The 17,873-nt window shown below is 40.7% G+C and overlaps 1 protein-coding gene across 8 annotated transcripts in view; it reads left to right on the top strand.

Moving 5' to 3' along the window:
* Nucleotides 1–17,873, top strand: part of ARHGEF9 (Cdc42 guanine nucleotide exchange factor 9) — a 228,662-nt gene that overhangs the window by 88,615 nt on the left and 122,174 nt on the right. For 6 of the 8 annotated variants that reach the window (XM_034653524.1, XM_034653527.1, XM_019792630.2 and 3 more), the window contains one exon: nt 5,754–5,933. The exons of 1 other annotated variant lie outside the window; for it this stretch is intronic. In XM_034653524.1, coding sequence (XP_034509415.1) covers nt 5,754–5,933 — 180 coding nt within the window. Of the gene's footprint in view, nt 1–5,230; nt 5,248–5,753; nt 5,934–17,873 lie in introns of those variants that run through there. One more of the 8 variants, XM_034653523.1, reaches the window with a different exon arrangement.

Here is a 17,873-nt window from a genome sequence, read left to right as displayed (position 1 = left end):
CAAAACGTGCATATTTATCAAAAAATTGTAGCAAGTTAAGTCAATCTTGTACACAAAAGGGAGTTTTGAAACCAATTTCAAGCCCAAATTTAATTCACTTTTATTTTTTAATTTTTTTTGATTGATTGATGGTATTTTATTTAAATTCAATTAGCCAACATATAGTCCTTCATTAGTTTCAAATGTAGTATTCAATAATTCATCAGTTGTGTGTAACACCGAGTGTTCATCACATCACATGCCCTCTTTAATGCCCATCACCCAGTTACCCCATCCCCCCACCCACCTCCCTTTCTGCAACTTTCAGCTTGTTTTCCAGAGTCCAGTGTCTCTCATGGTTTGTCTCCCTTTCTGATTTCTTCCTATTCAGTTTTCCTCCCTTCCCCTATGATCCTCTGCACTATTTCATATATTCTACATAGGAGTGAAGCCATGTGATAATTGTCTTTCTCCGATTGACTTGTTTCACTGAGCACGATAACCTCCAGTTTTAATTCACTTTTATTTTTTTAAATTTTTTTTGTGAATAAAATGGACTTTTACTTTTTTTAATAGTTTTTTAATGATTTTTTATTATATTATGTTAGTCACCATACAGTACATCCCCAACTTCCAATGCAAAGCTCGACGATTCATTAGTTGCATAACACACCCAGTGCAGAATGCAATACGTGCCCTCCCCACTACCCACCACCAGTCCATCCCATTCCCCCACCCCCCTCCCCTCTGAGGCCCCTAGTTTTTTTCTCAGAGTCCATAGTCGCTCATGTGTCATTCCCCCTTCTGATTACCCACCCTTTCTTTTTCCCTTTCCTCCCCTACCGATCATCCTAGTTCTTATGTTCCATAGATGAGAGAAATCATATGATAGTTGTCTTTCTCTGCTTGACTTATTTTACTTAGCATTATCTCCTCCAGTGCCGTCCATGTTGCAGCAAATGTTGAGAATTCGTTCTTTCTGATAGCTGAGTAATATTCCATTGTATATATAGACCACCACTTCTTAATCCAGTCATCTGTTGAAGGGCATCTCGGCTCCTTCCACGATTTAGCTATTGTGGACATTGCTGCTGTGAACATTGGGGTGCACATGGCCCTTCTCTTCACTATGTCTATATCTTTGGGGTTAACACCCAGTAGTGCAATGGCTGGATCATAGGGTAGCTCAATTTTTAACTTTTTTTTTTTTAAAGAATTTTATTTATTTATTCGACAGAGATAGAGACAGCCAGTGAGAGAGGGAACACAAGCAGGGGGAGAGGGAGAGGAAGAAGCAGGCTCATAGCAGAGGAGCCTGACGTGGGGGTCGATCCCAAAACACCGGGATCACGCCCTGAGCCGAAGGCAGACGCTTAACTGCTGTGCCACCCAGGTGCCCCTCAATTTTTAACTTTTTAATGGACCTCCACACTGTTTTCCAGAGTGGCTGTACCAACTTGCATTCCCACCAACAATGTAGGAGGGATCCCCTTTCTCCACATCCTCTCCAACAATTGTTGTTTCTTGCCTTGTCTATCTTTGCCATTCTAACTGGCGTAAGGTGGTATCTCAGTGTGGTTTTGATTTGAATTTCCCTGATGGCTAATGATTTTGAACATTTTTTCATGTGTCTGTTAGCCATTTGTATGTCTTCATTGGAAAAGTGTCTGTTCATATCTTCTGCCCATTTTATGATTTGTTTATTTGTTTCTCGTGTATTGAGTTTGAGAAGTTCTTTGTAGATCTTGGATACCAGTCCTTTATCTGTGGTGTCCTTTGCAAATATATTCTCCCATTCCGTGGGCTGTCTCTTAGTTTTTTTGACTGTTTCCTTGGCTGTGCAGAAGCTCTTTATCCTGATAAAGTCCCATAAGTTCATTTTATCTTTTATTTCTCTTGCCTTTGGAGATGTGTCATGAAAAAGGTTGCTTTGGCCGATGTCGTAGAGGTTGCTGCCTATGGTCTCCTCTAGGATTTTGATGGATTTCCTGTCTCACATCGAGGTCTTTCATCCATTCGGAGTTTATTTTTGTGTATGGTGTGAGAGAGTGGTCAAGTCTCATTCTTTTGCATGTAGCTGTCCNCAATTTTCCCAGCACCATTTATTAATGAAACTGTCTTTTTTCCACCAGATGTTTTTTCCTGCTTTATCAAAGATTAGTTGCCCAGAGAGCCGAGGGTCCATTTCTGGGTTCTCTATTCTGTTCTATTGGTCTATGTGTCTGTTTTTGTGAAAGTACCATGCTCTCTTTGTGATCACAGCTTTGTTGTACAGCTCGAAATATGGCATTGTGATGCCCCCAGCTTTGTTTTTCCTTTTCAACAGTTCCGGAGATTCGGGGCCTTTTCTGGTTCCATACAAATTTAAGGACTATTTGTTCCAGTTCTTTGAAAAATGTCCTCATTTTTTTGATCGGGATAGCATTGAACGTGTTGATTGCTCTGGGTAGCATGGACATTTTAACTATGTTAATTCTTCCGATCCATGAACATGGAATATTTTTCCATCTCTTTATGTCTTCCTCAATGTCTTTCAAGAGTGATTTATAGTTTCTAGAATATAGGTCCTTTACGTCTCTGGTTAAGTTAATTCCAAGGTAACGTATGGTTTTTGGTGCTATTGTAAATGGGATGGATTCCCTAATTTCTGTTTCTTCAGTCTCGTTATTCGTGTATAGAAATGCAACTGACTTGCTCAGAAGTTCATTCACTTTTAAAGCAACTCAGAGGATGGGCGAGTAGCGTACCCTTATTCCTGCTTATATTTGGAATTCGAGAGCACAGGAGCCTGATACAGCTACCAGCCCCTTCTCGTTTAGCTCTTCTCTCATGTCTGCACACATATACATCAACTCTTGGTTCAGTATGTTATAATTCATGAAGCAGGTGGGTATGTAGAATTATCCATGTTTAACAGGTAAAGAAACTGACCCAGTGGCACCATAGTTTATAAGAGCAGATACTCTAGAGCCATACTGTAGCTGCATTTGAATTATGTCTTTAATACTTACTCTGTCAATTGGGAAAATTATTTAACCTTTCTGAGCTTCAGTATCCTCATCTGTAAGATAGGAATAATAATACTATTTCCTCCAAGGGGTGCTCTGAGGCTTTAATGAATTCATGTGTGTAAACTGCTTGGAATAGTGCCTGACATATTAGCTAACATCATCATCACTATCAAGTAGCAGAGAAAGGTCTTAAATCCAGGTGTTCTTTTCTACCTTCTCTATGGTGTTACCTTGGGGGAAAAGTGGTCTAGGAGGCTGGCTATCTGATGACTGTAGGAAAGTTACTCCTTCTATATCATAACTAGTCTATAAAATGAAGACTTAAGGGTGATGATCTATGAAATATTGTCTAGTTCTGATTGTTTTTTATTCCAAGTAGGCCCTGACAACAGGCTTACAAGTTGGTTTACGGTCACTGGATCCTAGATTGGCCTTGTCTCGGGTATAGCTGGGCTCTGTGATCTGAGGGCCCAGGCAGGTCAGCTGGACTAAATGGGGACAAGAGTGAGACAACTGCTACTGGGAAAAGCCAAACATGAAGTCACTAAAATGATGACTGCACTGCAGGAAGAGCACAGACAGTGGAATCAGCCAGACCTGGGCCAGGGGCACCTCAGACAGCATCACAGATAGCATCCTGAGCAGAGGGCTGGTAATTGATGCCAAGATATGCTTGACCTTTGGTAAAAAGCCAAGGATATAGCTTTAAGCCCCAAGCCTTCATGGTGCTGTGAGTTAGGGCTTATTGAGCTCTAAAAACACTAGTTGGAACCCATCTTTGGCAGGAGAGGGAAATTTTCTTTATGAAGATTTATTTTATTAAGGCCAGTGACCAGCAATTCTCCACTGAGGCCAGAACAAGAAGAAATTGACTTTTAGTGCAATTGGAAGAAAGCTGGTTCAACATAAAACAAAACAAAACAAAAAACATCTCATAGGCAGGGCCACTGGTGACTAAAGGTGGCTGTCCATATCTCCTTATTTGTAGTTCTTTACGAATAGGAGTCATCTGGTTTGTGATATTATGGATGGAGTATGAGTTCAGTGTAGCTAATGAGTAGACATTTGTAGTATGGTATGATGGGTTTTAGAGCATATGTAGTCAGAAGTCCAGGCTCCATAATTTATTACTTGTGCGACTGAACAAAGGACAGGTCACGTATTTGAGCCTCAGTTTCCTTATCTTTAAAATATGGGTAATAGTGAGACCTAGTCATTCAGTAATGATCAAGTGGTGCAGTAGATATTAAAATATTTTACAAATAGTAAAGCATGAGGTACTTGAAAGGTGGCATTATAAAAGGCCCTATTGAAATCTCGTTTGCACCCATGCTGAGGAACTCCCAGTATGCCTTACCTGACAAACAGAATTACTTAACTATGTCAAAAGATCAGTGTATGGGTGTGTTTTCATATGTATGTAATGTGTTATGTGTTAATTTCATGACCGTAGGGTTATTCTCCACTTGGTATATTGAAAGGCAGATCTATGTGAGAGGATGCATGTTCCATATTCTGTCTCTGTTACCTTTGAACTGTTTTGTCTTTGGTCTTGTGGAGCTACAGTTACCTTGGGGAATCAGTCCTTCCTCAAAGCAGACTGATAGAAAAGTTGACTTCTAGAGAACATGTTCAGAAATGTAGTGCTAGAGAAAGAGTTCTTGAATCTTTTGCCTTGACAGGCTGTATATTCTTTGTTCTGGGATCTCTTTCTCCAAATGCCAGGAAGATTGATGGCCCATATAGCCTGGAACCAGTTGGGGAAAAAGGAAAACAAACACAGGGGTCAGGATGGCAGCCAGAAAGAGGCAGACTCTTCCTCCACCGTCATCCCTATCACTGTGCCTAGACAAGTGTTGTATATTTGTGTGTGTGTGTGTGTGTGTGTGTGTGTTGTGATGTGGCACTAAGATAGATGTCTTCCTGCTATTTTGTGCAGCCCAGTCCTACTTGCCACAAAGTTTAATGAACAGCATTAAGGTCTTTGCATATCTCCTGCCTTGCTGGGTGATCCTGAGCTCGCCCCTTAACCTCATTGTGGCTCAGTTATGCCATCTATCAAATGCAGGATTCAACCTAGACTCCTTATGTATCTCACAGGGTGGTGGTAACAAATCACTGAGTAAATCTGTGCCAAGGTTGAGTTTTGTGCAAGCAAGGCATCACAGAAAGCCATATTCTTTCATACCCATGACCTCTCTGGATGGCATCATGTGTGGGTGAGAACAAGAGGCTGCAGGACTGGAGTCCATTGTGTGTGAGGAATGCCATGGTCTGTAACTCCTGGGGGGTGGGGTACAGTGGTGTTAAATAATGTACCACCAACTCTCAATTGGTCAGTTCCAAGGAGGAGGAGGAAAAGAGGAAGAATACAGAGAAATTAGAGAAAATATGTTTGAGCTTCATTTTTGCCTTTGATTTCAACCCATTCCAGATCCAGGGCTGCCTTGAAGCACCAAGGAAAGATACACTAGAATTTACTTTCTTGTCTGGAGAAAAAAGCTCATAAGTAGGAATAAAAGCATGAGGCCTACGTAGTCCATATTCACATTCTAGGCCATTCCACCCACTGGCTAATGGAGAGTTGACAAGTATTGTTTGTCTTGTGGTCCAGTGGAGCTTGTGCTCCTAGTGCCATCTCCCCAACCCTTTACCACTAGTATGTCAGTTTTTTCATAACTAGTAGAGTTCTGTGGGTGGGGTAAGGGTCAATTAACGTAGCCAGCTGTGTGCACTGAACACATTCTCATTTTGTCTCCTAAGCTGATCACTGGAGATTCCATCGTTAGTGCTGAGGCAGTATGGGATCACGTCACCATGGCCAACCGGGAGTTGGCATTTAAGGCTGGCGACGTCATCAAAGTCTTGGATGCTTCCAACAAGGATTGGTGGTGGGGCCAGATCGACGATGAGGAGGGATGGTTTCCTGCCAGCTTTGTGAGGGTGAGTGTCAGCCTTCACTCTCCTCTCCTCAGCCTTCACTCTCCTCTCCTGTCTCCTTGGCTCCCTGCCCCTGGCTTTCCCCTCACCAGCCTCTGTTCTTCTGCTCATTTTTCTCCCGGTGGCTCCTCTCACATTTCCCCTCCCTTTTTTTGGTCTTTTACCCAGGATATGGGCCTCCTTTAATCTTTCCCCTTCTAATTTTGAGTCTTTTCTTTTTTGCCCCATGTTTATTTTAACAATCCCCATATTCTGTCTGCCTCCTGCCTCCTACCTGTCGTGACTTTGTAAAAATCACTTCCTCTTTGGTCTGGATGGTTTTTGAAGAGTCTTTTAACTCTATATTGCTGTGAACTTAATAAGTTACATTTCTTATCTCTCTTCTTTTCTGCTTTTATTATTTTCCTTGTCTCCCCTCTTTTGTTCTTTCTTTTTATAAATCCCTCTCTTCCTTTCCCCTCCCCTCCTCATTCCTCTCTGCCTCCTTTGCCTTCTTTCTCTTATTTAGGGAAGTGTGAACACCCCTGTGTGTTGTCTTCAGCTGTTAATGTAAGAGTGTGGGCTCCCTACCCTCTGATCTGCTTACTGATTGCAGATTTTACATTTACAAGGTGACTCAGGCAGCCAGCCTGAGGGTAGGAAGCAGGCAGTTTGATAGTGCTTAGAAGACCTTGGCCCTTTGACATTGTGCCATGAAGAACCTGGCCTTTAATAGAAGGGGCTCTTGGGAAAGAGCTCCTTAGCAGTTTCTGCTTCCTCTGGGTCACCAGATGGCAAGATGCTACAGGGTAAGAACACTGGCCGGGCTTCCCAGCTCTTGGCTTTCCTTAGAGTTATGAGCTAGAATCTGTTCTTTCGTATTTGTGAGCTCTGATTTTCCCCACCCACAAAATGGTGTTGATAATTCTTTCATGCCACTGGATATCACAATGAATTGATATAATACACATGGAAACAACTTTGTAGCAGTACAAATACCCAGGCTACATCAGGATGTCTTATGATAATCCTTACCATAGCCTATCACCTTTTGTTAGTTTCTTCTGTAAGATACCTGATGTCAAACAAAAGGTGAGAGTGGTTTGGGCTCCTGGAAGATGAAGGGCCTGAAGACTACAATGATGATAATTGTGACATGAGTAAAGGAGCAGGCTATTTGGAATCAGACAACCTGAAGTGCAATTTCAGCTTTACTACCTCCCAACTCTATGGCTTTTGGCAAGACTTTTCAATTCCCTTGATTTCCTCATCTGAAAAACAGGAATAGCAGATTTTTTATGATGATTACATGAGATCACATAGGGGAGTAAAGTGTTTAGCACAGTGCTTGCCACACAGTGGGAACTTGGCAAATGGTAACTTTCTTTATCATCACCGTTATCCCTCTCATTATCAACACCACCACCACCTTATTAGCCCCAAAAGTTCTATGTATCAAGGCTGGTCTTAATGGGTACAAGAGGCCTCCTTCCTTGGAGGGCTGTAAACCCAGGAAACACTGTGATCTGGTTGGAATAATTTATGTGAGGGCAGTACTCAGAAGCAGGGAGATGGATAAAATGATTTCTCATCCTCTTCTGTCCTGGGAATCTCCTAATGAAATACCAATCCTTTTTCCTCTGCCTATGTGGCATCTTCCATCAGAGTCTTCTAATGTTATCTCTGTCCCAGCTCAGCCTTTCTGCTTGATGAATAAGTCCCAGGGGTAGTCAGAAAGAACACATCAGTAACCATGGGCCTTTGGGACTAGTGTGAGGTCCCATAAAGAAACAGCTTGTGTATCTTGAGCTAATAGATCCTTCCTTAAAGGAAGGATTAAACTACACCTCAGTGTCACCCAAATTCAAATGTATTTCACTTTCTACAAAACGTCATTTTTTTCTAATTTTAATGTTTTTTTATTATATTATGTTAGTCACCATACAGTACATCCCTGGTTTCTAATGTAAAGTTCGATGATTTGTTAGGTGCGTATAACACCCAGTGCACCATGCAATACGTGCCCTCCTTACTACCCATTACCAGTCTATCCCATTCCCCCACCCCCTCCCCTCTGAAACCAAAACGCCATTTTAAAAAAAAGATTTTATTTATTTATTTGGCAGAGACAGAGCACAAGCAGGGAAAGGAGCAGAGGGAGAGGGAGAAGCAGGCTCCCTGCTGAGCAGGGATCCCAGGACCCTGGGATCATGACCTGAGCCAAAGGTAGATGCTTAACTAACTAAGCCACACAGGTGCCCTGAAATATCATTTTTATAATAAACAGTAAATCAAGGGATGGGGCAAAATGATTGAGCAAGGCAGAATGACTCTGGGAGGCAAATGGCAAAGCCAGGCTTTAGCATATCAACGAAACGGCATTTATGCTTCTACACGCAAGGTCAGGAGAAGTGTTCCTCTAAGCACACGGTCCCAGCAGCCACTTGCATGGGCTGAAGCTGACCTTTGAGAAGACTACTACCTGACTCAGGCATGCATGGTATGGAGTCTAGCCTAGTGGTTTTCAGCCTTGGCTGCATGATGAAATAAATCACTTGGGCAGCTTAAACAAACAAACAAACAAACAGAACATCAAAACTCAGTTTCCAAGCTAGTTAAATCAGAATCTTTGATGATAAGAACCACTGGTCTATATCAGCACAGTCCAGTAGAAATAAAATATGAGCCAAAAATGCAAGCCACAAATATAATTTAAATTTTTCTAGTAGCCATGGTAAAAATAAAAAAAAACAACAAAAAACAATAAACAAACAAAAAATATGTAAAAAAATTCAAGTGACTGTTCATAACTTCTGCTCATTTTTTGATTTGATTATTTGTTTCTCGTGTATTGAGGTTGAGCAGTACTTTGACCTTGGATACCAGTCTTTTATCTGTAGTGTCATTTGCAAATATCTTCTCCCATTCTGTGGGCTGCCTCTTAGTTTTTTTGACTGTTTCGTTGGCTGTGCAGAAGCTTTTTATCTTGATGAAGTCCCACAAGTTCATTTTTTCTTTTGTTTCTCTTGCCTTTGGAGATGTGTCATGAAAAAAGTTGCCATGGCTAATGTCAAAGAGGTTGCAGCCTATGTTCTCCTCTAGGATTTTGATGGATTCCTGTCTCACATCGAGGTCTTTCATCCATTTGGAGTTTGTGTTTGTGTATGGTGTGAGTGTGGTCAAATTTCATTCTTTTGCATGTAGCTGTCCAATTTTCCCAGCACCATTTATTGAAGAGACTGTCTTTTTTCCACTGGATGTTTTTTCCTGCTTTGTCAAAGAATAGTTGCCCAAAGAGCTGAGGGTCCATTTCTGGGTTCTCTATTCTGTTCCATTGGTCTATGGGTCTGTTTTTGTGCCAGTATGTTTTTCCTTTTCACCAATTCCTTGGCGATTCAGGGCCTTTTCTGGTTCCCACAAATTTAAGGGCTGTTTGTTTCAGTTCTTTGAAAAATGTCATTGGTATTTTGATCAGGATGGCATTGAAAGTGTAGATTGCTCTGGGTAGCATAGACATTTTAACTATGTTGGTATTTTGATCAGGATGGCATTGAAAGTGTAGATTGCTCTGGGTAGCATAGACATTTTAACTATGTTAATTCTTCCAATCTGTAAGCATGAAATATTTTTCCATCTTTTTGTGTCTTCTTCAATGTGTTTCAAGAGGGATTTGTAGTTTCTAGAATATAGATCTTTTACCTCTCTGGTTAAGTTAATTCTGAGATAACGTATGATTTTTGGTGCTATTGTAGATGGAATGGATTCCTTAATTTCTCTTTCATCAGTCTCATTGTTCGTGTATAGAAATGCGACTGATTTCTGAGCATTGATTTTGTATCCCGCCACATTACTGAATTGTTCTATAACTTTTAATAGTTTGGGAGTGGATTCTTTTGGGGTTTTCCCTATAGAGTATCATGTCATCTGTGAAGAGAGACAGTTTGACTTCTTCTTTGCCGATTTGGATACCTTTTATCCCTTTTTGTTGTCTGATTGCTGTTGCAAGGACTTCTAGTACTACAGCCACTTTGGAAAACAGTGTGGAGGTCCCTTAAAAAGTTAAAAATTGAGCTACCCTATGATCTAGCACTTGCACTACTGGGTATTTACAACAAGGATACAGGCGTAGTGAAGAGAAGGGCCATATGCACCCCAATGTTCATAGCAGCTCTGTCCACAATAGCTAAATCATGGAGGGAGCCGAGATGCCCTTCAACAGATGACTGGATTTAGAAGATGTGGTTCATATATATAATGGAATATTACTCAGCCATCAAAAAGAATGATTTCTCAACGTTTGCTGCAACATGGACGGGACTGGAGGAGATCATGCTAAGTGAAATAAGTCAAGCAGAGAAAGACAATTATCATATGGTTTCACTCATTTATAGAGCATAAGTAGGAAGATTGGCAGGAAAAGAAAGGGAAGAAGAAAGGTGGGGTATACAGAAGGGGGAGTGAACCATGAGAGAGTATGGACTCTGGGAAACAAACTGAGGGCTTGAGGGGAGGGGGGTGGGGGAATGGGATAGGCTGGTGATGGGTAGTAAGGAGGGCACGTATTGCATGGTGCATTGGGTGTTATATGCACGTAATGAATCATGGAACTTTACATCAAAAACTAGGGATATACTGATACTGTATGGTAACTAACATAATATAATAGAAATTATTTAAAAAAATACAAGTGAAATTAATTTTAATATATTTTTAACCCAATATATTTAAAATATTGTCCTATAACATCATATATTTTCACTCTGAACATCATTAATAATATATTTTTCTAAGTATTTGGAATCTTGAGTGTATTCTATACTGACAACACATCTTCATTCATGTTAGTTAAATTTCATGTGTTCATTAGCCACATGTGACTAGTTGCTGCTATATTAGATAGTGCAAGTCTTGACTGAGGATTGTGATAACAGGCCAGGACCATTAAAGCCAGGGCCCAAATTATAACTTAGGGATTGAATATTCTGTCTACTATACCAATGTTTATTCTTTGAGAAACTAAGGTAGCATTTCATGTTGTCTGAGATTGTATTCAGAATGAGCATTTAATCATTGTGAACCTTTTTGTTTAATAATAGTTGAATGGTCTTCAATTCTCTATAGGGGAGTACCATAGGACCTTAGGGGCCAGCTGTTATGGTATCACCAGTAAAAGGAAATGGAGTCAGGCTGTTGTCTGAATGATATTAATATTGTCTCACAGGTAGACCTTTTAATTTTCCTTAATAAGTATTTATATTTAGGTTTACATTTCTGGTAAGATTCTGTGATACTCAAGGGATTGAATGATGGATGTTATATAGGCTCTTTTCTAGAAATCACTACCTCCATTATTCTACATTGATTTTCATTGAGGGTAGAATGTTATTATGGAAATGGTACTAACAATATTAAGAAATGAGAAACCTGAGTTCTAGTCATGGCTCTCCCAACCATATATGAACATGGGCTTTTATTTTCTTTATCCCTGAAGCACTCTCTGTAATTTATTCAAGTTCTGACATGTCTAGATAAGACATTGAGAGGAATCACACTGAACTATTGAATCTTCGTTAGTGTTGATGTAGTTTGTAGGTAGATCGGTGATTTTCTGGGATACTGTACCTTCATGTTATGGGACAGTTGCCTGCTTTATCCAGACTCACTCGGAGCTGAGATTCAGTAGCTCCTTGAGAACATCACCCCTAGGTTATTTGGCTTATAAGATGAAAGTATAGTAGGTGAGAAAACACTTTCTCCTGAACTCCATACCAACTGGACACCTTTGTAAGTCATTGAACCAACTTGGTCACTGGGGCATCCCCATTCCCTACCTGGAAGTCCCATTGTTATGTGAGCATCCCAGTTCTAGGATGGATAATCAAGGGTGCTTGGGGTAGTTCTGTCCAAGCCAGCCCTACCTTTTATTAAACAGATTAAAATCCAGTGTGGAATCCAAGAAACCCAGGTACTTTTTTCCCCAAGTTTTTATTTAAATTCTAGCTAGGTAAAATACAGTGCAATATTAGTTTCAGATGTAGAATTAGTGATTCATCACTTATATACAACACCTAGTGCTCATCACAAGTGCCCTCCTTACTACCCATCACTTATTGAACCCATCCTCTTACCCACCTCCCCTCCTATAACCATCAGTTTGTTCTCTATTGTTAAGAGTCTGTTTCTTGGCTTGCCTCTCTTTTTTTACTCCTATATTCATTTGTTTCTTAAATTCCACTTTTGAATGAAATCATATGGTATTGTCTTTCTCTGACTGATTTATTTCATGTAGCATAATACTCTTTAGCCCTATCCATGTCGTTGCAAATGGCAAGATTTCATTCTTTTTATGGCTGAGTAATATATATATTCACACACACAGACATACACACACACACACACACACCACATCCTCTCCTTCTTTTTTTTAAAGATTTTATTTATTTATTTGACAGAGAGACAGCCAGCGAGAGAGGGAACACAAGCAGGGGGAGTGGGAGAGGAAGAAGCAGGCTCCCAGAGGAGGAGCCCAATGTGGGGCTTGATCCCAGGACTTTGGGATCACGCCCTGAGCCGAAGGCAGACGCTTAATGACTGAGCCACCCAGGTGCCCCTCTCCTTTTTTTTTTGAGAGAGAGTGAGAGAGCACAAGCAAAGGGAGTGGCAGGCAGAGGGAGAGGGAGAAGCAGACTCCCCACCAAGCAGGGAGCCTGACGCAGAGCTTGATCCCAGGACCCCAGGATCATGACCTGACCCAAAGGCAGATGCTTAACCAACTGAGCCACCCAGGTGTCCTCCTCACATTCTCTTTATCCAGTCATCAGTTGGTGGACATTTGCACTCTTTCCATAGTTTGGCTATTATTGATAATCCTGTTGTAAACATCAGGGTGCATGTATCCCTTTCAGTCAGTAATTTTGTATCCTTTCGGTAACTACCTAGTGGTGCATTTGCTGGATTATAGGGTAATTGTGAACTTTTTGAGGAACTTCCATACTGTTTTCCAGAATGGCTGTACCAGTTTGCATTCCTACCAACAATGCAAGGGGGTTCCCCTTTCTCCACATCCTTGCCAAAACCTGTTGTTTTCTGTGTTGTTAATTTTAGCCATTCTGACAGGTGTGAGGTACTATCTCATTGTAGTTTTGATTTGTATTTCTCCAATGATCAGTGATACTGAGGATCTTTTCATGTGTCTGTATGTCTTCTTTGGAAAAATGTCCATTCATGTCTTCTCATTTTTAACTGGATTATTTGTTTTATGGGTATTGAGTTTTATAAGTTCCTTATATATTTTGGATACTAACCTTTATCAGATATGTCATTTGAAAATATCTTTTCCCTTTCTATAGGTTGCTTTTTAGTTTTGTTGATTGTTTCCTTTGCAATGCATAAACTTTTTATTTCGATGAAGTCCCAATAGTTTATTTTTACTTTTGTAAGAAACCCAGATTCTTACTTCATTTGTGCTGTTAGATGTGCAGCTTGAACAGTTTCCTGTACATCTTTGAAACTCGGTTTTCCTCCTTGTAAATTAGGGATAATTGAGTCTTGTAAAAATCCTTTGTAACCTGTGGTATGTTGGTTACCTACAATTAGGAAGTTTGATACCATTTTGGCTGCTTTACAAGACATTTCTAGGTGTATGTGTCTTCTATGCAAATATCTGCCTCTCCTGTTCAGAATTTTATTCTGTGTGTGTGTGTGTATGTTCTCAGGTTTTCTCCTTTCTGAACATGGAATAAGGCTTCACAAGAGCATTGCAGGAGTTGATGTATCTTACCAGCAGTTGGTCAGGTTAAGTAAATTACAGCTGGCTGAACATCGGTCCCCATATCTAGCTATTGACATCTTCAGCTGCTTTGCTAGGCTGATTTCCCCCCGGGAGCCGAAAACAGGCTGCTGGGATATGATTTTACCTAGAAGTTGCAAATCCCACCCCTTTGGTGGGAATTTTACATGCTGAGTCCTAACCTCAAGTATTTCAGGCTCTTTTTCTTTGTCACCATGTAAAATGGGGCTTTGTTTCTGACTCTGGGCCATGGCCTGGGGAGGACTTATTCCCTACTTGAGGACAGGGTGAGTACAGGACACATGACAACCTGTTATTGGTGGTGGTATGTGAAACCTCTGTGTGATAAAATATGGTTTTGGTCAGAAAGTAAAGAGCCCGTTCAGATATCAGCATGTATTTTCCTTGTTTCTTCAAATTCTAGATTTCTCTGGTTTCTGGCCTGGCTTGAGGCAGGGGATGAAAAGATGAGCTAATCAGTTCATTACTGTCATTCCTTGCAATTGTACAGATCAGATGTCACAGAAATAAAACTTCTCCTGTTTATAGGGAAGCTCACTGTTTCAGAGTGTTACTTGTCTTTTAATTATGTCAAATCTCTTTAACTGCATTTTGGGAAAGATTTTCATTTGTATGAAACCTTACACTCATAGTAGATTGGAGATGGGAAGACTCATCTTGGTCACCAGTGGCCAACTTAGATGTTTGTAGAGTCTAGGCCAGTAACTTACATGAGTAAAGCAATCTGAGACTAGAGTATGTGTGGATCTACATCCAGCTGGAAAATATATGCCATCTAAAGGGAACAAAAGTGACTTGGATGGTTCTCATTGGTGAGGTAGGTTGTAGGAAGGAGGAAAGTCTAGTGGGCTGAGATCTTCCAGTTTTTTCAAGAAAATCCAGAAATTGGATTTTATGTAAAAATCTCCATATTTTTAAAATGTTGACCAGTTATTGACTTTTTTTTTTAAAGAAACACTGTGAGAGACAAATGGAACACATCTGTGGGCTAAATTGTCTCTCTAAGTCCTAGCTTGTGAACACTGATCAGCCAGACCTCCTCCTATATAGATTCTGAGGAGACATAAATCCAGAGAATGGAAGTGACTTGCTTACTGATGTAGAGAATTAGTGACAAAGGCAGAACTTGAACCTAGACCTCCTGAATCTTAAGACAGTTAAAATCTTTGTCTAATAAGTACAATGTCTAGGCTTCCTCAGGTATGATTTCTATTATTTTTTTTCCTGTGAATGGGCCATAAATTCCTGTTTCTTTGTATGCCTTTGTATGCCTTGTATGCCTTTCTGACCTTTTTTGTTGAAACTGGGCATTTTGAACATTACAGTTTTCAGAAATCATATTCTTCATCTTCTCCAGGGTTTACTATTGGTTGTTGAGAGCTGTTGTTGTCTATTTGTTTAGTGAATTCTCCAAACTCTTTTTCACCAGACTGTATTTCTTGTCATGTGTGGTCACTAAACTCTCTGTTCTGTTATCTTATTGGTCAGCCTGTGACCTGAGAGAGAATTCTTTAAATTCTAAACCAAGAAAAACCAACAAAAAACAACTAATGTCCTGGTCTTTGCAGCTTGGCTCTGAGCTGGGGTACTTCAACACTACTCCAGGCTGCCCACAGCTCTGTCTTCGTTTTCTTTTCCTACTTTCGCCGCTTGCATGGAACCCACGGATCCTCCAAAAGTGCAAGCCTACAATCCTGTCATGCTTTTTCTGAGCATGCATTTAGTCTAAGGCATGTATCTTGTGCCCCAACTTCCTCAGTATGTACAGTGGCCCTTCTCAGTCCTTATTCTCCCAAGAAATTTATTCTTCAGTCTCTTCCCTGCTATGTTTTGTTGGGTCTGTTCTCTGTTCTCCCCTTCTGCCATGCCTAACTCTAGGTGATCAGGAGCAGTGTATATCTTTAAATTTTTCAATAGAGGCAGTCACAGGCTAGAAGCCACTTCAGCCCAAGGGGGTGGGGATACAAAGTAAAGGTCAGCCTCTGTGTCTGTCCCTCAGGGCCAAACAGGTCAAAACACATAGCCACAATATTTTAAGAACAAGGCAAGGCCATTAGTTTGGCACCAGCAAGTTGCATGAGGAATGTGGACCACCTTCCTTTCAGCTGCTGGGGAAAAGGGGATAGTAGACAAATGAGCAAAAAAATGCCTCTACATTCTCTTATCACATTTTAGCTTTCTCTTTCCACATCAGGAAAAACCCTGGCTGCAGTAAGTTTTGGATCAGATTCTAGAATTCTGAAAAAGTTGGTTCTGTCAGGCTTTGTCAGGTAAGGATTATTTCAGTGGAGGGACTAATTTTTTGTGCATCTTAATCTACAATTTTTAGTGATGTTATGGCCATCTTGAATCTTAATCCTGTGCTTTCTGGGCTGTAGAACAATCAGGAAAGGATATACTTGGGCTGCTAACAAGACGGTTAACACTTGAGAACCTACCTCCCATTCCAGACTAATGGCAACAATATTTTGCTTTCTTGTGATGAGTTCATTTATGCCAGCCTTTGTTTATCCACTCAAGCTTCAAATGGATATAAGCCTTTAGCCTTAACCATCTATGTAGACAGTCTTGTTTGTGGTCCTAGAGGTAACTCATTACAGGATCCGTGAGTTGAGGCTGATGTTAGTAGGAAGGGCCTTTCTCCCTAGATTATAGAAATTTATCTCCTCCATAGTAGAATTTCAAATGGCGTTATTAGCACTTATATGATTTCACATAATCCATCTTACTGGTTTGTCCTGTGCACACCCTTTGGGTGAGATCATCCTTTGGCTAATTGGAAGGGGATTTTTTTAAATTTTTATTTATTTATTTATTTTTTGATGTAAAGTTCGATGATTCATTAGTTGCGTATAACACCCGGTGCACCATGCAATACGTGCCCTCCTTACTACCCATCACCAGCCTATACCACTATAGTTGTTGAGTAGAGGGTGGAGAGACCATTGACACATTAAGAGATTACACCTTATCCTCAGGTGAAGAGTCTGTTTCTGTGAGGCACCAACCAGTTGGTACTACCTGGGAAGAAGACACAGGGTAGCATGATGAAGCAATTCAGCTCAGAAACTGCCTTCTAGTCCTTTGAGCAGCCAGACTAAGTTAAGAGACAGTTTTCTCTTGATCTGTGCCAAAGTTACCCATATCCATTGAGTAGAAAGCTTCCAGAGGTGTAAATATCGAGGCCTCGAGCTCACCTCCTTATATATGCCTCCCAATGTCTCTCTGAAGCCAGGTTGCTCTTTATTAGCAATCATAGACTTTCATTTTGTAATTACAACTTTGTTTTAGGATACAGACCCTTTTAGAGAAAATAAGTGAGTATTAACTTTAGCCTATTCAGTCTGAAGTATAAATGATTGATACCAAGCCTTTGCCTAAAAATGATTTTGGTGGGGAGAAGAGACCATGAGAGAAGCAAGGAAAGGAAGTAAGCAAAGAAAAAAAGAAAGAGGTGGATAGAAATAAAAAGGTTTGCAGAAACACCATGGGAAGGGAGGGCTATAAGCATACACACTTTCCTAGCACTTCCACTTCCACGGAGTCAACTCACCCTCCACGTGGACTCTCTCTTAAGGCTCCATGCCCCATAGGAAATACTTCAAATTCTGGAATACTGGCCTGAGAATCAGATAGTATTGACTTCACATCTTATATCTGGTGCTTGTGAGCGGTGTGATCTTTAGCATAGTTCTTCATATCTTTGAAACTTTAATTTTTCTCATCTGTAAATTGGGACAGTGATCCCTGCTTTTCCTCAAATATCAGACCCTGACATTTGAAAAGCATGCAACAGTTTGGTATAGTCTTTCCAGTCATGGCCATGACTTACCCTCTCATATACAGAATTCTAAGATTAGCAGAGCAGGGCAAAGAGGCGCAAACTCTGGTTACAGCTGAATACCAGAGCACAGAGACCAACTTCTCCAAAGACCCAGGTTATTTAGAGTAGTACCTGAAACATGAGCTTATTGGAGCTCACAATCCAACGTCTTCCACATTCCCTGTGACCATTGTGGGACTCAAAAGACCAACTTGGTGTGAAATGAGGTTAGCAATTCTGAAGTCTGTGACCGCATGATAGATGAGGCTTGCTCTTCCCTTGAAAGAGAAGCTTGGAAGTTGAGTTGGCTTTCTTCAGGAGGAGAGACTGC

This window comes from Ailuropoda melanoleuca, unplaced genomic scaffold (assembly GCF_002007445.2).
Source record: "Ailuropoda melanoleuca isolate Jingjing unplaced genomic scaffold, ASM200744v2 unplaced-scaffold9607, whole genome shotgun sequence".
NCBI lineage: Eukaryota > Metazoa > Chordata > Mammalia > Carnivora > Ursidae > Ailuropoda > Ailuropoda melanoleuca.
The sequence above is the reverse complement of the archived record's forward strand: the minus strand, read 5'-3'. Positions and strand labels throughout refer to the sequence as shown.